Source organism: Salvelinus fontinalis, chromosome 34 (genome assembly GCF_029448725.1).
Source record: "Salvelinus fontinalis isolate EN_2023a chromosome 34, ASM2944872v1, whole genome shotgun sequence".
NCBI lineage: Eukaryota > Metazoa > Chordata > Actinopteri > Salmoniformes > Salmonidae > Salvelinus > Salvelinus fontinalis.
In genome coordinates this window covers 16,313,389-16,341,023 of record NC_074698.1, presented here as the reverse complement: position 1 = coordinate 16,341,023, position 27,635 = coordinate 16,313,389, and the positions used below count along the sequence as shown (strand labels likewise).

The following is a 27,635-nucleotide window of genomic DNA, read 5'->3' as shown; positions in this document are numbered from 1 at the left end:
CAGCACTCTCACTCTTGGTCAAATAGCCCTTACACAGCCTGGAGGTGTGTTTTGGGTCATTGTCCTGTTGAAAAACAAATGATAGTCCCACTAAGCGCAAACCAGATGGGGTGGCGTATCGCTGCAGAATGCTGTGGTAGACATGCTGGTTAAGTGTGCCTTGAATGCTAAATAAATCACAGACAGTATCATCAGCAAAGCACCCCAACACCATCATACCCCTTCCTCAATGCTTCACAGTGGGAACTACACATGCAGAGATCATCCGTTCACATATTCTGAATCTCACAAAGAAACGGCGGTTGGAACCAAAAATCTCAAATTTGGACTGATCAGACCAAAGGACAGGTTTCCACCAGTCTAATGTCCAATGCTTGTGTTTCTTTGTCCAAGCAAGTTTCTTATTATTATTGGTGTCCTTAAGTAGTGCTGTCTTTGCAACAATTCGACAATGAAGGCCAGTTGATGCTGAGATGTGTCTGTTACTTGAACTCTGTGAAGCATTTATTTGAGCTGTAATTTCTGAGGCTGGTAACTCAAATTAACTTATCCTCTGCAGCAGAGGTAACTCTGGGTCTTCCTTTCCTGTGGCAGTCCTCATGAGAGCCAGTTTCATCATAGCGCTTGATGGTTTTTGCGACTGAGTTTGAAGAAACTTTCAAAGTTCTTGACATTTTCCGCATTGACTGACCTTCATGTCTTCAAGTAATGATGGACTGTAATTTCTCTTTGTTTATTTGGACTTGGTCTTTTACCAAATAGGGCTATCTTCTGTATAGCACCCCTACCTTGTCACAACACAACTGATTGGCTCAAACGCATTAAGAAGGAAAGAAATTCCACAAATTCTCTTTTAACAAAGCACACCTGTTAACTGAAATGCATTCCAGGTGACTACCTCATGTAGCTAGTTGAGAGAATGCCAAGCGTGTGCAAAGCTGTCATCATGGTAAAGGGTGGCTGATTTGTTTAACACTTTTTTGCTTACAACATGATTCCATATATGTTATTTCATAGTATTGATTTCTTCACTATATTCTACAATGTAGAAAATAGTAAAATAAAGAAAAGCCCTTGAATGAGTAGGTGTGTCCAAACTTTTGACTGGTACTGTATATCATTGGTTACTACGATAAGGTTATCACACATAGTCATGTTATGATGGAGATACGTCTATGATTGGATACATTGCAACACCAACAAGCCATCTTGTGATATACAGTATGAGATATACAGATTGGTCAGTGCTATCCGGGATCTTTGGGACATTCCTACCCTAAACCTTAACCTTAATCACAAAGGATGAATTACTCTAACCTTAACCATAGCCCTTACTTAACCCTAACCAATGTCAATGGTGTTTGGCGACGTCCCAATGATACCGTATAGCACGGACCGATACAGATTATAACCTCTTCTGATGATGTGATTTCAGTAATTGTGGTGGGAGATAAGATTGATCATCACCCCCTTTCAAATTAAACATAAAAAAACGCACTATCAGACCTTTTGTATTTACCAATGCATACCCTGGCAGAATACATTTGAAAGAATTACTTCACCTCTATGACTCAAGGAGTAAGATCATGAAGGGGTATGAAGGAACATGAAAAAGGAAGGAGTATGCTTGCATTGGCAAAATAATAATTGAACATTAAAACTTGAGAAAATGTAGAAAATATCAACAAATGTTTGTTAAAATTTTTTGAAAAGCAAGATAGGAACAAGCTAGGTATCATATCTTTTTCCCATTTATAGATATTCATAATTCACTTTTGTAGCCTACTTGAGAAAACATAATTTCGGTATTTTTGTTGTTGTTGCAATTCGGCAATAATTGCAAACTTCAGTTCAGAGTGCAATGACACAATGTATATACAAATCCCTTTGCCTGTTCAGGTCTACTGTACTGGAAGAACAGTCACCACGTGACTTCAGCACTGGGCCTTCGGTCTGTTTTCAGTAGTCGGAGAGGAAGAAAAATGGCGGCTGCGACCGATCAGAAGCGGGACGCCAACTATTCGTTTTGAGCTTTCTCACGTAAACCGAGACCGGGGCTTTACGGGACTACTTCTTTGGAATCTACGCAAATCAAGCTTTCTGGCGGTACCCGTTTTTCTGGGTTCTGTGAAGGCTAAATAAACGCAGAAATTGAAATAGAAAATAATAGCTTTTATATATAATGAGGGGGAAAAGAGGCAGGCCGCCCAAAACCCTGCGGATGCAGGAGCCTTCATCCGAGCCGGAGCGTGGCTTGAGACCCAGGAGGGAGTTGAGGGCAAAGGGGAGAGGTAGTGCCGAGGTCGATTTTGAGAGTCCCAAGAGGGGAAATAACTCTTCATCGAGGGGCAGGAGAAAAGTGGGATCATCTCGCGGTAGGGGAAGAGGCAGAGGTGGTGGTGGCAGAGGTACTAGGGGCAGACGGTCAATCGCTAGATCTGTGGTTTATGATGATCATGAAAGTGATGAAGATGATGATGCTGTGAGTTTGAGATCTGAGGAGGACGAGTTGATAGAGGAAGAGACGATAACAGACGAGGAAGAAGAGGCCCTCAACGAGGAGTCAGACCCGCTTGAGGAAATACTCGAGGAGGATGATGATGCCAGCTACTGTACTGAAAGCAGCTTTCGGAGTCAGAGCACTCATGGCAGCACTCCGGGTAAAACCGCAATATTGATCAAGTGGCTTAGAGAATGTTAGAAAACAATGACATTGTAACTAATTAGAATTTGTCTGGGCGTATTTTCATTAGCATTAGTTCTTATAGTGCAGGAAGCTGTATTGTTCAAAATGGAGAATGCACTGACTGTGTATAAAAACAGGCCTAGTTTGAGTTCAAAATTGTTGATGATGGAATGAAAGCTTTGCATTTAGCGATCTAGGCAGTGCACGAGAGCCGAATTGCACATTTTTTAATTCTGAAACATCTTTAACTAACAGTATTGTGCGAGATGTTATTATACTTGTGTTTGCTAGTTTTGGAGCTGACTTGGTTATTGCAATAGCTAGGTAGTTATAACATACCTTATCTAACGTTAGCAAGCTAGGCTAACAAGCTAATGCCTGAACCTGCTAAACAGCTGTGAATGCAGATTTATCATTTAGAAACAACTAAAATGACCAACAACATTATATTAACATTCCAGAGTGAGTAACATACACTAATAACTGGAGTGTTTCGTATTATAAAACAACACTTGATGATGCATCATTTCCTTGCAGGAGAATAGCTACTTAGCATGTCTAGCTAACGTTAGCTAGTTAAATACTTTGTCAAATGTGTCTTTAAATTGAATGAGACTTAATTAACTTGGGGTTTTTCTTTAACCCACTCTTACTTATCATTAGCTTCTCATATCCAGCATATTTTCACAGCTGAGAAGCAGATGAGTTCTTCAAGCTTGCTAGTTAGCAATGTCATGGGCTTGTGCTCTTGTCCAGGAGGACCCAGCTAGCTTGCTAGTAATCCACATCAGCTCGAGCTAATGACAGGACAGGGTACCATGTGGCCCATTGTTTTGAAAATAAGCGCCCTCAATTTCACCAGTTGTAACTATGTGAGGAAGAATTTTCAGTGATGCAGCACAATAATGTTTTACATTCCCCAAAATACATAATGGAATTATTAATTTCAATGTTAAATTAATATCTGTACTATTTAATATCATCACATGTTATAAACTTTGGAAATTAAATGCAGAAGTTATTTGTTTCAACACACTTTTGATGCACATTTTCTTACACAATAGATAGAAGTTACAATTTAGATTATATTAAAGTTCATTATTATTTCTGGAAAGTATGTTTGCCAGTATCTTACAAATTAATGTAAGAAAGATACAAAACATATCTGTAGAATATCAGAAAAGTAATGGTTATGTTGCTGTTGCAAAACGTTATCACAGTGTTTGGATTAGACCCATTTTAAGAAGTAATTTTTTACATTGAAGGGAATGTCCATTGTGTTAAATTGCTGTTCTTGACTTTCACAATTGCAATAATATAACCCCTCTCAATTTTCTTGGTTCCTGGGTTTAATACCCTTGCCAACTTTGAGTTGGTGTAGTGTTTCGCCAAGTCCACGACTTGATTTGTTTAAAGCGGACCTGACACCAATATAAAGAATCAAACATATTTCTGTGGCAGTAGATTTCAGAGACACTTGCGAACTCTCCTTTTACATGGCCACGGCTAACATTTTTTAATTTGTGTAAATCCTGTCCTCAACTTGTTGCTTTGAATTTTCATTAATCGATGATTTAAGCCCTTGAGACAATGTAATTCTGCTTTGTCTGGGTTTTATGTATGATTTACAGAATGCAATTTCAGTTTTAGTTTGCCATAATCTATGTGATTTAAAGACTCTCACTGCTCTCTCTGTCTGGCAGGGCGGAAGAGGACGCGGGTGCACTGCCCTCGCTCGCCCATCTTTGAGGAAAAGGAGATCCCTCCTCTGGAGCTGCCCAGAACCTCTAAGGACCTCACGGTGCCCAGCGAGGAACTGCTCAACGTGTCCTCCATCTACGAGGTCCTGCGCAACTTCAGCACGGTGCTGCGGCTCTCTCCCTTCCGCTTTGAGGACTTCTGTGCTGCGCTGGTAGGCCAGGAGCAGTGCACGCTGATGGCAGAGACCCACACTGCCCTGCTGAAGGCCATCCTGCGTGAAGAGGACACCTCCAACACCACGTTCGGTCCTGCTGACCTCAAGGACAGCGTCAACTCCACCCTCTACTTCATTGATGGTATGACGTGGCCCGAGGTGGTCCGTGCCTACTGCGAGAGCGACCAGGAGTACCACCATGTCCTTCCCTACCAGGAGGTGGAGGACTACCCCTACGGCCCTCTGGACAGTAAGATCAAGGTGCTGCAGTTCTTGGTGGATCAGTTCCTCACCACCAACATCGCCCGTGAGGAGTTGATGTCAGAGGGGGTGGTGCAGTATGATGACCACTGCAGGGTGTGCCACAGATTGGGGGACCTGCTGTGCTGTGAGACCTGCTCTGCAGTCTACCACCTGGAGTGTGTGAAGCCGCCGCTGGTAGAGGTGCCGGAGGACGAATGGCAGTGTGAGATCTGCGTGGCACACAAGGTGCCCGGGGTCACAGACTGTGTGACAGAGATGCAGAAGAGCAAACCCTACATCCGCCAGGAGCCCATCGGCTACGACCGCCACCGGAGGCAATACTGGTTCCTAAACCGAAGGATAATTGTGTAAGTAATTACTGGCCCCCGCCCCACTTCCCTTGTTGTGACTTCAACAATATTATGCACCATCTCCATACCATACTGAGTGATCTCACCTGAGTGATACATTGTGTTTTGTGATGTAGTCAGAGAGTGGATGTATGTCCTTGAGGTTCTTGAAAACAAGTTATTTGATTGCCTTCAGAATTATTTAGTTGTTTTTTCCAGTGCTGAATTGCTTGGAATAACATCAGTCATGTCTTGTGGATAGAATAATACACATTTTGTTGCTGAACACTATGTAAACACAGATTGCCAGGGAGGGCTGATTTCTACTTGGAACATATATTTTTTAACTTGAATTTTAGTAGCTGGATGTTGCTGGTAATCACCCATATTCATGTAGAAGCAGCCTGGATTAAACATTTACTGCGTGTTAAAAATGTAGCTGATTTCAATGATGACTCAATCTGAAGAGTGGGATGTATCTGACAAGCTGTGTCCCAGAGGGATCATTAGTGGCGGTTTGAGACATCAGCCAGCGCAGCGAGGGTGCTGTGATTGTTAATTGTGCCCTTAGTTAGGGTGAAACTCCTGTGCTGTGATGCCATAGCCCCCCTGAGAGTTTACTGAACTGCTGCTGGAGTATCCACTTGTTCATCATGTTGCCTCCTCCATTTGAACATGTCTTCACAATTGCTTGGTCTCTCTTGCGAGAGGCAAATAAATAGGAATAAGGGGGCTGAAAAACAACATGCGTTCGAATGGAATTTAAGCTTATTGCCAATGTGCATTCAGTGTTGATTTTCCTTTGAAGTTAAGATATCTTTCTGTCCCGGTTAACAATGCCTCATGCAGCATTATATGCCATACAATGATGCCATCTCATGACCTATTCATTAAGGTCCTTGAACCTGTTTTTATAAACAAACTAATTGTCAATTATATTCCATCTTATTTGTCACAACTCTAATAATGGTTGTTGACCTGTTATTCCAGTGAGGAGGACGGGGAGCATGAGAAGAAGAAGATCTGGTACTACAGCACAAAGGTCCAGCTGGGAGAACTGATAGAGTGTCTAGACAAGGAGTACTGGGAAAACGACCTGTGTGCCGTCCTCGAAGAGATGAGAGAGGAGGTGCACACTCACATGGACATCACTGAGGACCTCACCAACAAGGCCCGCGGCAACAACAAGGCCTTCCTCACGGCAGCCAACGGTAAGGCTAGACAGCCACCTGCTGGATGCTCTGAATCACTGTCTGTCACACTGAAGCATTTTTAGCTGGGCCATGGCTTCTATGCATTGTCAATATAGAAATGTCAATGATGACCCCTAGGCTACATGTTGTGTAGCTCCTGTGCAATTACATTCCAATACATCCCTGGTGAGGACAGTACATTCTCCCTCGTGCTGAAGTATGTTTAGGATGGTTGATGTATTAGAACTGTCAGAGGGCCACAGGTAGCCTAGCGGTTAGAGCGCTGGGTCAGTAACCGAAAGGTCGCTGGTTCAAATACCCGAGACGATAAGGTGAAAAATCAGTCTGTGCTCTTAGCAAGGCACTTAACTCTCATTTGCTCCAGAGGTGCTGTACTACTATGGCTGACCCTGTAAAACAACACATTTCACTGCACCTGCCCACTGTATGTGACAATAAAAAAGCATCAAACATCATAGATGTTGCTATTCCCCTTTCTCTCTCAGCCTTTCTACTTATCATGCAAACAGCGTTTTTCTTATTTCCATCGAAGGGAGAAGGTTGGTTTTAAACCGGTGTTGGTTTCTCTGTGTGGCTACTCTACTCCTCCTTGTTTGTTATAGAGCCTTCCTTTGTTTGTGCATTTCCTGACCACTAGATTTCATAGTTTACACAAACCAAGCTTTATATGGTAAGCTTGCTTGGTTCTAGTTGTACTGTTTTGGGATCAGTCTCCTCAATTGTTAGACAATGAGGACTTTCTTTGACAGATATTCCAAAGATGACGTAGATTTTCTCAATGCAGAGTCTTTTCTCTCCTGTCTTGTTCCACCTGTACCATCTGTAGTGATGAATGTGCCTTGCTGGTATTTTATCCTCTTCAGAAGCCTACTGCTTCATCCTCCCTTTGTGGAGACACCTTTTTCTCTCCCTATGAAAACCTCAGTTATGAACCGTTGGCAGGTGGGGAATTGAAACTGATTTCATTTTTCATCTTCTTCTGTGACCCAGGATATTTTCACAGGCATAATGCTTTCTGCTGACTGTCCTCCTCTTTTTTTGTTAGATCTATTTCCCTGAATTAAGATTGGAATCTTTCTGTCTGCCTTTTATGGGGAGATATTTTATACCATATCATCATAGAACACATTATTGATCCACCACTCTCTTGCTTTTAGTGCTCAGACAGCAGTTTCATTAATGTCATCTCCGGAGCGTTGACCCACTGTTGCGTTTCAGGGAACAATAGTAGAGACAGCAAATCAGGAGTGACTCACTGACATGGGTTCTGATGAGTTGTTCTTGGTTTTAGCTGCCAATGGCTAACTATATTGGTATTTAACTGTGCTGGTGATCATACGTGTTGTGACTTGGTTATTATTACCGGTCACAAGCCGTTTGCACTTATTCTTCACACAGTCTCAAGTAGTGCTAGAAGGTGTATTAGCAATCTGTAAGATTGAAATGTTTGTGTGGTTGTTCTCTGAAGGTGAGTGACTGCTTCTATGAGAACTAGGATGGAAGGGGTTAACTGAGTGACAGGATGATCTTGACACTGTTACAAGCATTATACATAGGCCTATGTTACTTTCCAATTGCAATTTTACCAGCTGGTTTTATATTGTTTCAAAATGTGTAGGAGAGCAATATTGGAAAGCAATTATGGTTTGACTCCATTATATTTGTGACGCCATCCTGTAATATAAAGGCATCATTTCAACAAACAGGCTAGGGCTATTGTGAGCCAAACAACTCCATTCCATTTCTTATTGTCTAGTATAGCTTCTCTGGTTAGGAATTAGCTACTTGACACATCCCCTTGTATTTTTAGTTGTTGTATTTTACCCCCTTTTTCTCCCCAATTTCAATCTTGTCTCATCGCTTCAAATCGCCAACGGACTTGGGGGGAAAAGGTCGAGTCATGCATCCTCCAAAACATGTCCCGTCAAACCGCGCTTCTAAACTCCCGCCCGCTTAACCCGGAAGCCAGCCACACCAATGTGTCGGAGGAAACACAGTTCACCTGATGACCGAGGTCAGCCTGCAGGCACCCGGCACGCCACAAGGAGTTGCTAGAGCGTGATGAGCCAAGTAAAGCCCCCCCGGCCAAACCCTCCCCTAACGAGGACGACGCTGGGCCAATTGTGTGCCGCCCTACTGCATGTAGCCCTACTGATTTACATAATAATGTGGTAAACAGCATGTAGCCCTACTGATTTACATAATAATGTGGTAAACAACATGTAGACCTACTGATTTACATAATAATGTGGTAAACAACATGTAGACCTACTGATTTACATAATAATGTGGTAAACAGCATGTAGCCCTACTGATTTACATAATAATGTGGTAAACAACATGTAGACATACTGATTTACATAATAATGTGGTAAACAGCATATAGCCCTACTGATTTACATAATAATGTGGTAAACAACATGTAGCGCTACTGATTTACATAATAATGTGGTAAACAGCATGTAGCCCTACTGATTTACATAATAATGTGATAAACAACATGTAGACCTACTGATTTACATAATAATGTGGTAAACAACATGTAAACCTACTGATTTACATAATAATGTGATAAACAACATGTAGCCCTACTGATTTACATAATAATGTGGTAAACAACATGTAGACCTACTGATTTACATAATAATGTGGTAAACAACATGTCGACCTACTGATTTACATAATAATGTGGTAAACAACATGTCGACCTACTGATTTACATAATAATGTGGTAAACAACATGTAGACCTACTGATTAACATAATAATGTGGTAAACAACATGTCGACCTACTGATTTACATAATAATGTGGTAAACAACATGTCGACCTACTGATTTACATAATAATGTGGTAAACAACATGTCGACCTACTGATTTACATAATAATGTGGTAAACAACATGTAGACCTACTGATTAACATAATAATGTGGTAAACAACATGTCGACCTACTGATTTACATAATAATGTGATAAACAACATGTAGACCTACTGATTTACACATAAAGTTGAAACGTAGTCTCTGGTCTAACAGACCTAGCATGGTGTGTGGGTGTTGGCCATTTGTTTATCAGCTGTGTTGTTGTTTGTGTAGATGAGATCCTGGAGCGTGTGCAGGGCAGGCAGGAACGGCGAGCAGCGGAGCAGGCAGAGAAGGCCACTACAGACACCACCAAGATAGAGGAAGAGACGCCCACACACTGCTCTCCACTACCAGACCACAGAGAGCTCCAAGACCCCGAGTATAAAGAGGACGCAAGCTCACAAGGGAAGACTGGAGTTGCTCTTCTATGTGAGTTGTGTATTGCCTATGAAGTCCTTTTCTGGATGCATCTTTCATGTAGCTTTTTGAGGATGGCTACGTCTTTTTGTTAATCTGGTGAGGCTGTTGTGTGTTAAAGATCCAGAGTGAGTCTTGTATGTTTCACAGCAGTTGCAGCTCCCCCTGCTGGAGAAGAGAACACCACCGTCCACCTCCCTAAGCCTGGCTCGTCCACCCAGGACGGCACTCTCCCTAGACATGAACCCCATAAGCCTGCTGAGGTGTCCTGCTCTGCCGTCTCTGAGAGCAGGGAGAGTGGGGAGGCCTCCATGGAGCCTGAGCAGGAGAGGCCAGGTACATGATGGAGAAAGCGCCCAGCAATCCGCATCTCTCCTCCCAGCCTCTCCTCCTTATCACACCTTGCTGTGGCTGTGCATGTGTGCATCCATCATCATCGGTCTCGTGCTCTGGCTGTCTGAAAGCATCCTCCATACTGTAGTTGTGCTTAATGTGATGTGATTGCTGTCACAGGGTGCATTGCTTTGGAGTCACTGTTACAGGCTTTTTGCTGCTGCTGCTTCTTGGCTAGATGATGATCTTCATGCTGGTTGGCTGCTGCTCAATGTGACCATTTGTTGATTTGATTATTGGCTGTGTTTGGTAGAAAGTCTACTAAAGAGTGCTCTTGGACCATTAAAGCTAAGTCATAGCTTCCTTTGAGGAGGAGAGTGTCTTGAATGGCTGCAACACGCTTACACAGTATGCCTTTCTGGTTATCTACTGTCTACTAATTCAATACATGGATTACTAACAGAGTGAGTGGACTCTGTTGGGCAGCCTTCACTTAGTCGCCCAGTTCAGAGTAATGAGTGTAACAGAGGGGGCTCTACTCTGCCACAGTACTGCTCACCTCAGTATCACTCATTAATCTGACCGCTGTTGCTGACTTACTGAGATCATTATCCTTCAGGAATAAACATATTTTGTCTTAAGTATTTTCTTACTCCTTAAAGCACTTTGCTTTTCACATCTGCTTATGTAACGTTTAGATAGCCCATTATTGTATCCCTTTATTTCTGTGGTTTTCTTTTCCAAGAATTTGTCTAACATCCATCTTTATATGATCGAGATCTGCCTGGTTATTTTCTTCCTTCCACAGATGCATTGTGCCTTTTTGTGGGATCTTGTGCTCTTGCCATCTATTTTGTGTTCCATTGTCTTGTGTAGTGTTCAGCATGCAAGGCTGAGCAGTGCTCAGGAGGCTGTAAGTGTAGCCAGTTGTTATTCTAGTCACCTTGTCCATTGCTTACATGTTCTATTTTCTCAATGCATTCATTGTGTTAGCCGGATCCTGATGCGGTGCATTGTCTGGTCCACACACTGAAAACTTGTTCTCAGATAATGGCGTTTCGGCAGCAGCATCCCTGGCAGGCAGCGCCCACCACGCTAAGTCTGTCACAACCAGCCTCTTATTCTCACCCCAATTCATTGGGGAAATTGGCCTCCGTTCCTTTAGCGGAAACGAAAGCCTGGCTGCCTGTCTGAACCTTCCACCTGCTACCTCAGTGCAGTATATACAGCAGGGCCATTTTAACCCACAGCTCAGATACACAATATCTTTCTTAATTTGGTTCTGCAGCCGCGTTTTGCACTGCTTGTGTTGTTGCACTGTGGTTTTTAGCCTTATCTGTTAGCCTGGACTGCTGAAGTGCAAATTCTTGCTCAGACTCACTGATTAAGCATTTCCCTGGTGTTATGTTAAGTCTGCATGATCATTAAGGAACAGGTGAGGCAGGGAAGGAATCAAGCCAAAAGCATTCTGTTTTTTACAATTGTTTATACGTGTTTGCTCTGCATTGCCGTCATCATTTGCAATACTTTGTCAGTATAGACAGCTAGTGCCTGGTGATGCATGTTTTCACACAAAGGGAGCCTAAGGAGTTTGTGCTGCTCAGCTTCTCACTGTTCAATCCTCTCCTCCTCCCCAGATGATAAGCCTGTAGACTCAGAGTCCCATGGAGAGGAGGACCCCTCTGCCCAGTGCCAGCCTACTCCCACACCACCACACCCTGGAGACGAGAACAGCAACAGCAGCCACGTCTCAGCGCCTGGGGTCCTCAGGAGGCCTGAAGAGCCAAACCTCGCTGACAGGTCCTCTCAGTCCTCCATCACCAGCCAGGATGACACGGGTACGCCGTTGCCATACCATCCATACACTCAGGCCTCTGGAGGCACTCTGTTACTGATGCATGCCCTGACTCATTCAACTGTTAAGGGCCTTGACTACCAAGTGACATTAGAGATACTGTTTGTATCATTGAACATTGCCTCCACTGTGCTGGTTTTTGGCCCAATTAATCATGAATCCTTTATTCAGGATTGACTTCTCTATTTTAATTAATCATCACTGATCTTAATGATGTGTTCTGTTGCTCGCAGGTGAAGGCAAGGAGAGTGGGAATGGTGAGTGGTCAGTGTCTGGACGGACTAACAATCGCATAGTGACTCGTCTGCGTAACCCGGACAGCAAGCTGAGCCAGCAGAAGACCCAGGGAGATGGCAGCCCTACACCCAGGGACAGCAAGGAGGTGAGACACCGACCAGACATTGTGTTAACCTTCTGTCATCTGTGGAATTTCACCCACAGCCTAGTCTCTCACATTAGGAGAAGGCAGCCTTAGCAGGATTAAATGGATTGTCCTGCTATATTTTCAATCATCTAGACTGAAATCCAGTCCTCTGTTCCACATCGACTCACTTCTTTATTACACAATGTTACACAGTTAATTGAACTGCCGGTAGTCTCCCAATTGCCAAATCCCTATGGAAACGATGTCTCTCTTCTTAGCTGTGTCTCTATTCAGCTCAGTATATATATCTCCCTGTGTGTCTCTCCATTAGACATCTCCCAGCTCTGAGAGTGAAGTGGCTCGTCTGGCTACTGTGAAGAACGAATTGACGGCGAAGGGCAACCTGAACAACTTCTTCAAGCTGGGCCAGGAGGGCAAGTTCCGAGTCTACCACAACCAGTTCAGCACCAACACACTGGGCCTCAACAAGCACCAGCATCGTGAGGACCACGACAAGCGCCGCCACCTCTCCCATAAGTTCAGCCTAACCCCCGCCGGGGATTTTAAGTGGAACGGCTCCATCCACGGCTCCAAGGTGCTGACCATATCCACCCTGCGGCTCACCATCATCCAGCTGGAGACCAATGTCCCCGCCCCCTTCCTGCACCCAAACTGGGCCTCGCACAGGTAGGCTCCAGAACAGACTACTTACTATGGCATAGGAAAGTGGGGTTCAGAACTGTTTCACACAATGGAGAAATGGAATATTATTGACTGATAAGGTCATGTGTGAAATCATGTTTTGCCATATAGTGAGGTTGTGGGTTTGGGATTTTACAGGACAAACTGGATTAAAGCGGTGCAGATGTGCAGTAAGGCTCGGGAGTTTGCCTTGGCGCTGGCCATCATGGAGTGTGCCATCAAACCAGTGGTCATGCTGCCTGTCTGGAAAGATGCGCTTGGACACACCAGGTAAGAGACATCGGTTGTGAATCAAAGGACTTAATTAATTGCTGAATTGAGTTTTGAGTCATAGCACATCGACCCAACTCATCTTGCTCTCTGCGGTCTAGTGTACAATGCTAAACTGAATTAATTATATTGCTTCACTGCTCTGCTGATTATGAAGCATTCTGTTCACCTCTCTTCAGTGCAGAGGTCTGTAGTGGTGTGGGCAGTGTATGCAGAGTAGCTGACGCTTTTCCCATGAGTGAGAGGAGGTTCATTGTTGAAGATAATGGGGCCCTGACTAAACAAGCCAGAGTCACCTTGCCGTTTTTATGTCTTTTTTTTCATTCTCCCCCCTCCCTTCAGGCTCCATCGCATGACCTCCATGGAGCGGGAGGAGAAAGAGAAGGGGAAAAAGAGAGAGAAAAAACTGGAGGATGAGGAGACTATGCAGCAGGCCACCTGGGTGAAGTACACCATCCCCATCAAACACCAGGTAAATCTGGGTTCACTTTCCTCTCAAGTCCTGTTTGGGCTTTTATGACTGCATGATGTCTGACAACTTAATCATCCCATGTTTTGTATGCGATTGTGTAATCTTTTATCTAACTGGTTCTTGCTCTCTGTGTGTAAGGTGTGGAAGCAGAAGGGGGAGGAGTACAGAGTAACTGGGTATGGGGGCTGGAGCTGGGTCAGTAAGACTCACGTCCATCGCTTTGTTCCCAGGCTACCAGGGAACACCAACGTCAACTACCGCAAAGCACTCGAAGGTAAGTGTTTCTTCTGTACACATATTATCTCTGTCTTATCTCACTGATGATGATCAAGGGCACTCAAGCTGAAAATTTGGCTCCAGCATGCCTCAGTATAAATTAGGTGCTTCATGTGTTTTCATTTAAATCTCCCTACAGCAGCTAAAACTGGCAAAGAAAATGCAACATCCAGCCCAAACAAACTAAAATGTTTGCCCAAAGCACCAACAAGCACTGAAACCCAGGCAAAAGAAGAGTCTACTCCAATTACTGAAGAAAAAGACAAGGAGGAAACCTCCACCATGGAGTCATCTGGGAGCACTTCACCAGGAGAGGGGCAGACTCTGAAAGAGAAGGAAGAGAAAAATATCACAGAGAAGGTGGAGGAGAAGAAAGATGATCAGGTGGAGGAGAAGACTGAGGACAAGATGGATGTTGACTCTAGTCCACCAGACACCTGTCTCGGTGAGGAAAAAGGTACAATGATATTACTTTTCATCAATAAACAAAGAGGGTCCCCTGCAGTTTATCTGAATAAGACATTTTATTAGATGACATTTGGTATTTTCCCCATTCTTACAATGATTGGCTGTGTTCTATATTCATCTGGTACTTAGCAGCTGTCTTTCAGGTCTCACAGTTTGCATTTCTTGGCTAATATCATTCATTGAGTTCTCTCTCTTTTAGGTATAGTGGACAGCAAATGCCTCTCGTCACTGACTGACCCTGCTGTGAAGGAGGAGCCCGGGGAGGAAGAAGAACCTAAGCAGGAGGACTCTGAGGCCAAGCCACCTGTCCGCCCATTCAACTGGGATGTGGTGAACGTCAGCGAGGGCTTCCAGCTCCGTACGGCCTACAAGAAGAAGGTGAAGACGTCCAAGCTCGACGGGCTGCTGGAGCGCAGAGTGAAACAGTTCACCCTGGAGGAGAAGCAGAGGCTAGAGCGCCTCAAACAGCAGTCAGCCCTGGCCAAACACACAGTCTCCAAGGAGAAAGTTAATACAGGGACTCCCACCACCATCAAGACTGAAGCTTCTACAGCAGACAAGTTAGCAGTGACACCGTGCACTAGTCTGAAAGCTGAGGGACAAGCAGACTCAGTAGTTAAAGACACAATTGTTAAAAGGCTTGACTTTGACCAGGAGCAGCCAGTGAAATCCCAGCCCTCAGGAGAGACAGATAATCTAGACGTCAGATTAGGCTCCACCTGGAAGCCCCAGACAGCAAGAGCCACAGGCCCCAACCTCAACACCACAGGGTTGGCCAACCATGAGAGCAGCGTTCAGGGCAATGGTGGGGATGCGTTATCTCAAACAGAGCTGAATGGAGGCTCCCAGAAAAGCATAGACCTCAACAACAAAGTCAATTTGACATCTGTAGAATCGGCTTTAGGTGCGGCTAAACCTCCCAGGGCAGAAGTGACGATAGCAGGAGAAAATGGTAGGAAGCAAGGTTATGAGGAGACAGAGCAAGGTAATGGACAGAGGGAGATAGAAAGCATGGACGTAGACCAAAGCAAACAACATTTAGTGCAGGTGAACGGGAAAGACGCTGTTGACACCAAGGCTCCTGTAGACTCAAAGATGCACTTAGACCTGGCCAACAATGTGGACACCAAGGTCATGCTCCAGACGTTAGAGGGTGAGATCAAAACACTGCCAGTGAAGGAGCCTGTAAAATCCATTATGAACGGTACTCTCTCTCAGGACGGGTTAAAGGTCAACAACACTGTGTTAGCCACCAGCCCAGCCTTGGCGGACGTAGAGAGTCAGGCTCGGACACCACAACCTTTCTATCTGCCACCTCAGAAGGTTGCCAGACTGGAGAATAATGGCGACAGGGTGGCAGACTCCGTCACGTCGTCAATGTTAGGGCCTCCCACTGGTGTTCCCACGGTAAGCAACAGCACCAAGTCTGAGCCAATGGAGATTGGGCAGACGGCATCCAATAAGATCAGCTTGAGTAACAACACCACAGAGAACAGCAGTAGCAGTACTGGGGTGCTGAAGACCATCACCCAAGTCACCACAACCACTACTACCACCATGTCAACAGAGTCTCGCACGGTGCAGATAGCCGAGGTCTCCAGCAGCACTAAGCCTGCAGTGACGCCTGCTGCAGAGAGCAGTGCTGTGTCCACCCTCACCACCATGACCAAGACCACCGTCACCAGGGTCAGCTCCCCGACCCTCGGGGCCGCCGTCTCCGAGGAGACCAAGACTGTTGTCACTGCAACGTTGACAGATGCCAAATCTGGCCCCTCAGGCTCTTCAGTCACCTCCATGACAGTCAGTAAGGAGTACTCCACCAGTGACCGTGTCCGGCTGCTAAAGTTCTCCCGCTCCAAGAAGACCCGCTCTGGCACGGCCCTCCCCTCTTACCGCAAGTTTGTCACCAAGAGTAGCAAGAAGAGCATCTTTGTACTGCCTAATGATGACCTGAAGAAGCTGGCGAGGAGAGGGGGCATCAGAGAGGTACCCATCTTCAACTACAACGCCAAGCCAGCCATGGACATCTGGCCCTATCCCTCCCCCAGACCCACCTTTGGAATCACGTGGAGGTTAGTCACTTAGCCATTAGGCTGCCATTCACGCAGTGGACACCTCATATGCCGTGCACTGAAATGAAAACACAGAAAGACAACAATACTTGGGCTAAAACCATTGAGAACATGGAACCATGTACATTTGTCCATATAGCTGTTTGGTTAAAGGTTGTTTTGATAACACTCACTGATTTGGGTCGCCTATGCAGATACCGTCTCCAGACTGTGAAGTCTCTGGCGGGGGTCAGTCTGATGCTGCGGCTGCTCTGGGCCTGCCTGAGGTGGGATGACATGGCTGTCAAGCCCTCCCCTGCTGTAGGAACCACCCGCACAGGTGTGTGCACAGCAATCCTACCCTCCTCTACCTCTCTCTGCCCTTCTCCTTCCTGTCTCTCAATTTGAAGATGAGGCACCATTTCAAACGGACATATTTCCTTTCTGCTTTCCCCAGAATCCTCGGAGACGGCAATCACCACAACAGAGATCATCAAGCGGCGAGATGTGGGGCCGCACGGCATCCGGTCTGAATACTGCATCAGGAAGATCATCTGCCCCGTTGGCGTTACCGATGCTCCCAAAGGTAAAAGGATGAAACTGCATCCCAAATTCTCTTAGGATCACGCTGTCACAATCTTATAGTGGTCTCATGAATCTTTGCTTTGGATTGCCTTGCTCAGCTTGTTCCTCACCTCCTTCTAGTGTTCTCTCTCAAGTACCTGAGTAGGCAAATCCTTTGCAATGTAAGTGAAAATATGGAGTTTGAGAAAGTTGTTTATCCCACAATAGAAAGGATGACATTAATTGACAGATGTCGTTTTCCCCTTTACCTCATTCTCTACCTCATCCGTTCTCTGTCCTCCTGGGTAGAAACTCCCACTCCCCAGAGGAAAGGCCTGCGCTCCAGCGCTCTGAGGCCAAAGAAGCCTGAGCCGGCCAAGCAGACTGGGCCCATCGTCTTAGAGACGTGGGTGGCCGAGGAGGAGTTGGAGATCTGGGAGATCAGAGCCTTTTCAGAAAGGTGAGCAGGTGGACTGTCCTTAGCCTTGTTGCTGGGGCTGGAGAGAATAAGCTGCTGTACTGCTTGATATTATGTGACCTTTGAACCTATACTTCCCTCAAGATGTCTTGTTGTAACCCTGCCCAGGTTTGTTGTCATTGGATGTAGTATGACTAACTGGCTTGTCCTCTTGTGGTCACAGGGTAGAGAGGGAGAAGGCCCAGGCTGCAGACCAGGCTAAGGTTAGTAGAACGCTGAAGACAACAGAGGAGGCCAAGGCCCAATTGGAGGCTCAGCTAAAGCACCAGAGATTGGCTGCTCAGCAGGTGGGAAGATCGGACATGTTTTCACCTTGCACTATGGTGACACCTAGCCTCCCTACAATCCACCCCCCCCTCAGCCCAAACCTGGGGGGGGCACAAACACTAAACACTGGGAGCTAGGACATTTCAAGGGCCTCTGTTTGGGTTGGTTTTGATCCAAATAATTGTCCTTTTAAACCATGTGCGATTACAAATGTGTATTGGAAGTTATGTTATGTATTATTCAGATGAGACATGTTCACTCTGTACTCACAGTCTTTTACTCCGGCCTCCACTTTCCAATGAGTTTGGTGTTTCTATGTGGTTTAGCATAGGTTTAGCATCTGAACCTTTGCGTTGTAGAAACGGTTGGAGCAACAGAAGCCTGGTGCCACCACCTCCACCCCCACCAGCACCCCTACAACCTCAGCCTCTGGCACTCCGGCATCCCTGACCAGCCAGGTCACCCCGGGGACTAAACTGGTCCTGGCCACCAAGCTGGGGACACCTGTCACATTCCAGCAGAACAAGAACTTCCATCAGTCGTTTGCTTCCTGGGTCAAGCAGGGCCAGGGTAGTCCAGGTGAGTTTGGTGACGACTAGCTGCTCATACAAAATCATGGCAGTGGCTACTGTGGGGGTGTGTTTTAAGTTGATAGTGATCCTTGGTAGCAGTGTTGAAATATTATTTTTCATATTTCCATGTTTTTGGTCAGAAGGCATTTTCGTTCCCCATTCACTTTTTAATGGTGGCCATTGAAGTTCACTCGTGGATGTCAAACTGTTACAACAACATAGATAATTTTAGTGTTTGGATTCTTCTTTTTTCATTTGACCTATTTTGATAGATATTTACGGTATGTTAAAATGCCTTAATGGCCAGTGGTGTCCACTTCCTGTATCCGAAACCCAGTCAGGTATTCGGCTGGGAAAGGGAATTCTAAAAACCTTTACAACTTTTGACTCCTAGAAAAAAGTTTCAGGATCATAATCAGTCCAAAAAGCATTATGCAACGGCTTTGTTTGAATCAAAGCTGGGGGGGAAGGACCCCTAGTGGACACCACTGCTATACACCCTGGCTGTTGTGGTTGCACTTGCACACGGTGTGTGACTGCAGGTGGGGTGTGTCTTGCAGCCTCCCCCTGCTCACGGGCCACCGTGGCCAACAGCATGGTCACCACCTCTGGACAAACGTTCCAGATCTCTGCCAGCCCGGTGACCATGGCTGGCCAGGTCATCACCGCCAAGCTATCCATTCCGGCCAACAGCAAGATTGTTACAGTCAACATGCCAACCACACAAGGAGGTATGGATGACCTTGCCGTCTGTAAGGTTTTAGCCGCTATGATCGCATTGACCAGGCCTACCCCCACTCAACAGGCCTACCCCCACTCAGCAAAACCATGAACCATCTCACCCCAGTGGAACCTTTGAGGGGCTTTGAGGTGTTGCTTTTGGTTTGAGTGTGCTGGCTGCCCTAATACGTAGAAAATGCCACTGATTTATACAAGAACATTCCAGGAAGGAGGACCCCTGGGATGCCCTGTCTGTCTCGCTCAGTAACAGACACAGTAATGGCTGTCCTGTCGGTCAGATTATTGATCCAATGGAAGCTTCCTTACGGTGTCTGGCTGCGTCCCAGACAGTCTCAACACAAAGGACCTGTTCTGCTTGATCAATACAGTCTATCCAGGTCATCTGCAAGAGGGGCAGGTGAAATTTCTCCCACTGATGGCTGTGACTTGCCAGTATATTTGGAGATGTGATTCAACCTAGTATTTCTTTGGCAAACTGAATTCCTAGTTCCATGAGCGTTTAACAAGGAACGCTCATGACTTGTTGTAAATCTCATTATTGAGGTTCAACACCCCACTGTTGATCTACTTGTAGTGAATTCATACTGCTTAACACAGTCCCTCTCCGTCACAGGTATGGTGCAAGTCCAGCAGAATGTCCTGGGCATTATTCCATCCAGTACCCCAGGCAACCAGCGGACATACTCCTCATTCCAGAACCGCAACGCAACCATCAACATCAGACCCAACACCTCCACCTCAACCACCACTCAGCCGGTAGAGAATAGACATCCAAACAGATCTATCCCTCTCTCACATATTATTGCTCTGTCTTTTTCCCTCTTATGCTCTCCCCTGCTCTTTCTTTGAGTTATAATCTTAATTGGAATGTAGTTAAATTAGCATAATCATGTGTACAGTGTCATTTATTTGTGTTTTGTTTCTTTGGCCCAGGTCATTTCCACCGGAGCCCAGATCCGTCCGGGCATGACGGTGATCCGATCGCCCCTGCAGCAGGGCACCACCATGGGAAAAACCATCATCAGAACCCCCTTGATGATGCAACAAGGTATTCTACCAGCCAGTAGGTCTCTCCTCTGCCGCCTCCCAACCTGTGGCTGCATGGCTCTGCTCACTCCTCAACATGCACATTACAGACAGTCGGCAACATTGCTTTGTGTTGATATGTTTATACGTATTCATTTTATTCGGATGGATACTATATTTCGAGCTGTATTGGTAGTCCTCCGATGTTAACTTTATGTATGACCTCCAGTCAATTCATTCATGATAAGCCGCCTGATTTGTCTTGGGACTGTCCCATGCACTTTTCTTATTTAAGGCTACTTGTGTGTCCGTTTGTCTGCCTCACTGTCTGTCGTCTAGGCCAGCAGCAGGTGGTGACTCAGATCATCCGGGGCCAACCTGTCTCCACAGCAGTTTCCAGTGCCAGCCCTGTGCAGACCAGCGCAGGCCAGAGGATGCTGGGTGCCGCCCCGTCCCCCCGTCCTGTCACCCCGGCCTCCGGGCAGTCCCCATCAACATCCACCCCCCAAGGCGGCCGACCACAGCAGGGCCAGGTCAAACTCACCCTGGCCCAGCTCACCCAGCTAACGCAGGGGGCACAGGTGAGAAGCCACCTGCTCTCTTTTACACCTACTTTCACACATACTCTCACACTCCTGTTGGATGTATTCTCTGTGTGTTTATATGTCTGACTGTGTGTGTCTGTGTGTTCCAGGGAGGGAACCAGGGTCTCACAGTAGTAATCCAGGGACAGGGCCAAACCACAGGCCAGCTGCAGGTCATCCCCCAGGGGGTGACAGTCATCCCAGGCCCTGGGCAGCAGCTCATGCAGGCTGCCATGCCCAACGGCCAGGTGCAGCGCTTCCTCTTCACCCCAGGGGCAACAGCCCATGTCCCCAACCCCGCCACCACGACCAGTGCTGCTGTCACACCCGTCACAGCCACCACAACAACACCCTCAGGGCCAGGTATGAGGCCAGGCCACTTCAACAAGCATTGTACACAAGGCTTTGCAGAATTGTGAATTAGAATGTTCATTTGGATTTGTCTCTAGTTTGTGTAGATGTGTTAATACTGTGCTGCTGTCTCTCTCTCCTCTGTTGCAGCACTGTCTCAGCCTCCGGTTCAGACTCCCGCCATCTCTCAAGCACCGGCACCACCAGTCCAGCCCCCTCAACAGGCTATCGCTCGTGTCCAGCCCCCTCAACAGGCTATCGCTCGTGTCCAGCCCCCTCAACAGGCTATCGCTCGTGTCCAGCCCCCTCAACAGGCTATCGCTCGTGTCCAGCCCCCTCAACAGGCTATCGCTCGTGTCCAGCCCCCTCAACAGGCTATGGCTCCAGTCCAGCCCCCTCAACAGGCTATCGCTCCAGTCCAGCCCCCTCAACAGGCTATCGCTCCAGTCCTGCCCCCTCAACAGGCTATCGCTCCAGTCCAGCCCCCTCAACAGGCTATCGCTCCAGTCCAGCCCCCTCAACAGGCTATCGCTCCAGTCCTGCCCCCTCAACAGGCTATCGCTCCAGTCCAGCCCCCTCAACAGGCTATCGCTCCAGTCCAGCCCCCTCAACAGGCTATCGCTCCAGTCCAGCCCCCTCAACAGGCTATCGTTCCAGTCCAGCCCCCTCAACAGGCTATCGCTCCAGTCCAGCCCCCTCAACAGGCTATCGCTCCAGTCCAGCCTCCTCAACAGGCTATCACTCCAGTCCAGCCCCCTGCCCTCGTTCCTGCCCCCCCTCCAGTGTCCACACATCAGACTCAACCTCCTCAGACTCAAGTCCACATCCCCCTCCAGTCCCCAACTGCATTACCCATCCAGCAGATAGCCCAGATCCCAACCTCTCCACAACCGGTCCATATGAAGACTCTCTCGGTCTCCCCCTCTGTCACCCAGGCCACAGTGAGGCCCATTCAGGCCCATGCTCAACTCCAGCCCCAGGTTCCGGCTCAGATCAGGCCCCAGCAGCAGCTGCAGCTCCACCACCAACCCCAGCTGATCACAGTGCCGGGGCTGCAGCAGCAGGTCCAGGTGCTGGGCACCATCCAGACCCACGTTGCGGCCCAGCTCCAGGCCCAGCAGGGTGGGGCGGTGCCCCAGCAGATCAAGCTGCAGCTGCCTATCCAGATCCAGCAGGCAGGAGGCCAGGTGCAGGCACACCAGATCCAGAACGTGGTGACCATCCAGACGGCCAGCGTGCAGGACCACCTGCAGAGGATCCAGCAGCTCAGAGAGCAGCAGCAGAAGAAGAAGCAGCAGGAGGCCAAAAGGGAGCAGAGCCTGCAGGCCTCCAGCCCCAGCGACATCATCCAGAAACAGGTGGTGATGAAGCAGAATGCTGTGATAGAAAATCTGAAACAGAGGAAGACCATGACTCCAGCAGAGCGGGAGGAGAACCAGAGGTATGGCGGTCATTGTTCACAGACATGACCCTAACATAACGACATTCATATGAATTACAGTACATGTTTTATCTATTTGTCAGTTCCAAAACCTTATTATGCTTAATCCTACCAACAATCGCCAACTATTTTGTGTTAGTTGTATTTTGTCTGATTCCATGATGAGTCTGACAAGCCCTCCCTTCTTCTATCCCCTGCTGAGCAGAATAATCGTCTGCAACCAGGTTATGAAGTTCATCCTGGACAAGATCGACAAGGATGAGAAGCAGGCGGCTAAGAAGAGGAAGAAGGAGGAGTCTGTGGAGCAGAAACGCAGCAAGCAGAATGCCACCAAGCTCTCGGCTCTGCTCTTCAAGCACAAAGAGCAGCTCAAGGCTGAGATCCTGAAGAAGAGGGCTCTACTGGACAAGGAGCTGCAGCTGGAGGTTCAGGTAAGTGCCATTGTTAACTCGAAATGACACAACGACAAAGTTCCAGTTTAACAAAGTTTACTATACTATATGAACACAATACAAGTAGCCATCACACTCGAGGCTAGGTCCAACAACGACCACGACCTCCTGCGCATGCGCACTCTTGACTGAGTGATAGCCCCGTAATAACAGAAATATAGGGATACTTAAAACATGAACTTAACAGCCATAGCCACCTCTGCATCATAGGCCACTGTATTGTGCTCCAGTAGGGTGTAGAAGTGTGATATTGGATGTGTTGAGAAATATTGCGGCCACTTCCCAGGAATTCCTTACATTGTGATACCAACTGTCAACCATTCTCTCTCTCTCCCCTTCCTTTCCCCTGTCTCTCTCTCTCCCCTTCCTTTCCCCTGTCTCTCTCTCCTTCCTTTCCCCTATGTCCTCTCTCTCAGGAGGAGCTGAGGAGGGACATCAGCAGGTTGAGGAAGGAGAAGGAGAAGGCCCAAGCTGCAGCCTCTCAGGCAGCCGCTGCCACAGCCCAGGTGGCCTCATCCCTCTCCCCCACCATGGCCTCGTCCTCCTCCGCCCACAAACGCAAGAGGGACGACGAGAGGGACTCGTCCTCCACGAAGCCCAAGAAGAAGAAGATGATATCCACTACCTCAAAGGATCACAAGAAGGAAGTGAAGCTGTACTGTGTCTGTAAAACGCCCTATGACGAGGCCAAGTAAGATACGGATGCACCATATCTGGTTCCCATTGAAACACTGAACATGTAACTGAACTGTAGCATGTATGTCAAAGACGTCGAACTTAAGTCCACATGGTTTCAGGTTCTACATTGGGTGTGACCTGTGCTCCAACTGGTTCCACGGTGCGTGTGTGGGCATCACGGAGAAGGAGGCCAAGAAGATGGATGACTACGTCTGTAATGGCTGCAAGCAGGGCCAGGACTCACAGGACTCAGAGGGCACCACGGAGGAGCTGTACTGCATCTGCCGGACGCCATATGATGAAACACAGTATGATAACACAATACTAATAAGGTTATAGCTTGGGTGAACTGAATGTTATAGGTCCAAATATCCCTGACCTGTACTTCCCATGTCTTTTCTCCCAGGTTTTACATTGGCTGCGACCGTTGCCAGAATTGGTACCACGGGCGCTGTGTGGGCATTCTGCAGAGTGAGGCCACCCACATAGACGAGTACGTGTGCCCGCAGTGTCAATCCACGGAGGACGCCATGACGGTCCTCACACCGTTAACCGACAAGGACTACGAGGGTTTAAGAAGAATCCTGCGCTCCTTACAGGTATGAAAGCCTGTGGTCTCAGTGTCTTTACTGAGTTGGGAGTCACATCATGTACCCTGTCTTGAATAAAATAAATTATTAAATGAAACAACGTTGCATTGCAGGACCAGTGTTCTGGTCTGGGGCACTACATTCTCAACATACTTCAGTATACCTCACTGTTGTAAATCTAGTGAAACATCTATTTTTCTGTTAACAGGCTCACAAAATGGCGTGGCCGTTCCTTGAACCAGTAGATCCCAACGATGCTCCTGATTATTATGGTGTTATAAAGGAACCGATGGGTAAGGGCAGATCTCTAAATCACTGTAATGTCATTGACTGTCGCTATTATTACATTTTATTGGTCACATACACATGGTTAGCAGATATTAATGTGAGTGTAGCGAAATGCTTGTTAGAAAAAACATTGTAATCTTGAATGTGTTGGAAAGTAGACACAAAATGTGTACTTGGCTAGTGTTTATGTTGATAGTTTAGAAAATATAATTGACCAAGACATTTACCTTTGGTCACTCTTCTCTATGTTTCATCCCCAGACCTCTCCACAATGGAAGACAAATTACAGAAACGGTGTTACAACAAGCTCACTGAGTTTGTGGCGGACATGACCAAAGTCTTTGACAACTGCCGCTACTACAACCCCAACGACTCCCCCTTCTTTCAGTGTGCCGAAGTTCTGGAGTCATTCTTTGTACAGAAGCTCAAAGGTTTCAAAGCTAGCAGGTAAGTTCAGAGCTCTCATGACTCCCAAAGCTCTTCAGAGGCCCTGTCATCATGTCTCCTGTTACAAAAGACTCCCTTTGTCATGCTCCTCTGCTTTCCATGGTCTCATCTGACATTAGGGCATGGGTAATGGCTTGTCAGTCATATAATGTTCATGACACTCCATGTGACTTTGATTGAATCTGCTTTTGAGAATTTCCCATGAACATCCTTTTTAATCTTTTCTTTTTCATTAAACCATGCATCCGTGTCATGCTAGTTAGCCTCATGCACTCTCTGGGCATGTCCGTTTGTGTTGTAGTAGCCTGACTTTGGCTGTGGTCTTCCCCACAGACCTGGCCGTGGTTTGTGGGCTGCTTGGTACAGGGATGCAGTCTTACCAAAGCCTACAGGGCTGACTTCAGCTCAGACATCCTCCCTGCAATAGTTTTCAATAGAGCTTCATTAATGTTTGCTCCATTTCTGTGTCATGCATCACCTTGCATTTGTGTCTCTTTCACCTGTACCGCATGCATTTGATTTATGCCACTCATTCTCTCTTTCTTGCAGATTGTGATGTCATAAGTCTGACGTAATAGCTGGAGTCTGAGCTGGATGCTGGGGTCTCTAGTAGTGAATCATGGAACTTGCTGTTTCATAAACAGTGGAAATTCTGTGTGATTATTTAAGATTTAAAGAAATAAACACACAAACAAGTGTTCTTTCAGTGAAACAAACCATGCTTAAAAGTACATTTGCAATTATAGAAGCCAAATTCCAAAGATGCCTTCCGTGACAATCACAAAATGGCAGCCATGTTGACACTTACAAATCAAGTTTAAGGGATATGCTTTTTCTCTATTATTTTGGTAATTTTACCATTTAAAATCGTATCAATTATCAGCAAGATAAGTGTCAGGGAAGCTTTTACTTAGAAATGTGTAAATAAGCTTCACCCAGAAATGCATTTTTTATTTGTAGTTAGTTATTCATGGAGAGGGAGATTATAAAAACAACATTTGGGACCACATGTAAAGCTGTATATTTTATTATATATTTATCAAATTAAGTTCCTCTCTTCCTCATGGCTTTCTTTCAGCTGATTTAAATATCATGCATTCGTAATGAATGGGCATGATTTTAATATAGTGCACAGGTTTTGTAGGTAAATTACAGCTCAACTACTGGTTGATTTATTATTTGGATGTTTTAAATTGAGTGATTAAAATAAGATAATTATTGTATGGTTTTTAATCCTTTTGTGAAGGATTATTTTATGGTTAAAACAAAGAGAGCCTATGGTCAGAGGAATTTATACAGACTTAAAATAATAAATAAAATGTCACGGCTTAACTATATTGGACTCCATGCCTTACTGCATGAAGGTACCTCAGGATGTAGACGTGAAACACCATTTTCATTGACTAAGTCATTCCCAATGAATTAGACCAACATGGCTGCTCTATCTCCTTACTGACCCCATGGCATTCATTTTTTGTATCATTGTTTTGTTTGTTTTTTGTTCGTGTCAGTATGTTTAAACTATTCATAAGCATTTTTAAAGGTTCTCAACTGTTCCCCTTTTCCACATTCTATAGGTCTCATAACAACAAACTACAGACTTCGACCTCTTAGTATATACCACATATTTGAACAACAAAAAAATGCACTCTGCGAGAATTGGGTTAAATTCTGAACTATTAATCCATGTTGGGACCTGGCTTCTGTGCTTTGTGACCTCCTCTCCCTCCTTCGGGCCCCACTACTCAGCCCCCAAAGGAAGATTCTCCCTGTAAGACCAGCAGCGCTGCTCCCACAGAACTGTCAGGTGGAGCTGCTGCCTGCCCACCTCTGCCACATGGACATTTGACAAGGGGTTAAAATGGAGGGTTTGAATAAAGGCATTTCTGAAAAAGGTTACCTTGAAGAAAATACTTTCTTTGGCGATCTCACGTTTCCTTTTTTGTTCTTGATTTGATTCTTTGTTACCCCTCTAGCCAGTTGAAGAAATTAAGAAAAGCTTAAGCTTCCATGCCCATAAAAATAACAACATTTGACGCCTGTTTGAACGTTGAAAAATGTTGAGCTGAGTTGCACTCAGTGTATCAGATTGCACAGTGACACTTGTGTGTCTATACCCTTTCTATCACTTTATTAGAGGTGGTGTGAAAGATACATCTCATTGGGAAAGACTTGCTTGAGTTTGGACCTACTAGCTTTCTGGACACTAACAGTTTGAGTTTCAGTCAAGCTATGCTGAAAGGAATAAAGTATTTGGTATTAATTGCCCAGCAGTAATGACACAAACACAATATGTATTTGAAGGTATCCTGCCCTGTTTGTAAAACTTGTCAGATTTTGAATTTTTGTTTTTGTATTACAGCTGAAGAGATTGATGTATATTAAACATAATAAATGGAGAAGACTGAGCTCTCTTCCACTACTGAAAGTGTTGGCATATGCTTTTGTGAAATAAATTGCTTTAGCGACATGAAAATATTTTTCCCTAAAGCATTTACAGTGCATTCAAAGTATTCAGACCCCCTTGACTTTTTCCACATTACAGCCTTATTCTAAAATGAATTAAATAGTTGTTTCTCCTATACACACAATACCCCATAATGACAAGGTAAAAACAGGCTTAGGAATTTAAGCAAATGTATAAAAAAAATATTAAAATAAAAATCACATTTACATA

At 45.9% G+C, this 27,635-nt stretch overlaps 1 protein-coding gene across 9 annotated transcripts; it reads left to right on the top strand.

Moving 5' to 3' along the window:
- Positions 1–1,929: 1,929 nt before the first annotated feature.
- Positions 1,930–27,386, top strand: LOC129833296 (nucleosome-remodeling factor subunit BPTF-like). Of its 9 annotated transcripts, none has more exons than XM_055897786.1 (31): positions 1,930–2,660; positions 4,390–5,212; positions 6,185–6,405; positions 9,503–9,700; positions 9,842–10,024; positions 11,659–11,859; positions 12,110–12,258; positions 12,572–12,927; positions 13,081–13,212; positions 13,555–13,684; positions 13,823–13,958; positions 14,100–14,417; positions 14,628–16,500; positions 16,695–16,819; positions 16,937–17,065; positions 17,353–17,503; positions 17,685–17,808; positions 18,148–18,367; positions 18,921–19,091; positions 19,715–19,857; positions 20,035–20,164; positions 20,467–20,708; positions 20,822–21,074; positions 21,213–22,503; positions 22,709–22,934; positions 23,372–23,646; positions 23,753–23,941; positions 24,040–24,232; positions 24,432–24,516; positions 24,772–24,958; positions 26,536–27,386. In XM_055897786.1, the coding sequence occupies exons 1-31, from the start codon at positions 2,183–2,185 to the stop codon at positions 26,570–26,572; spliced, it is 9,369 nt and encodes a 3,122-aa protein (XP_055753761.1). In that variant the 5' UTR covers positions 1,930–2,182; the 3' UTR covers positions 26,573–27,386. The 9 variants fall into 9 exon arrangements, with proteins under 9 accessions (XP_055753761.1, XP_055753760.1, XP_055753763.1 ...); XM_055897785.1 differs by having other exon boundaries at positions 9,839–10,024; XM_055897788.1 differs by having other exon boundaries at positions 9,839–10,024; positions 25,508–27,386.
- The last annotated feature ends 249 nt before the right edge of the window (positions 27,387–27,635 follow it).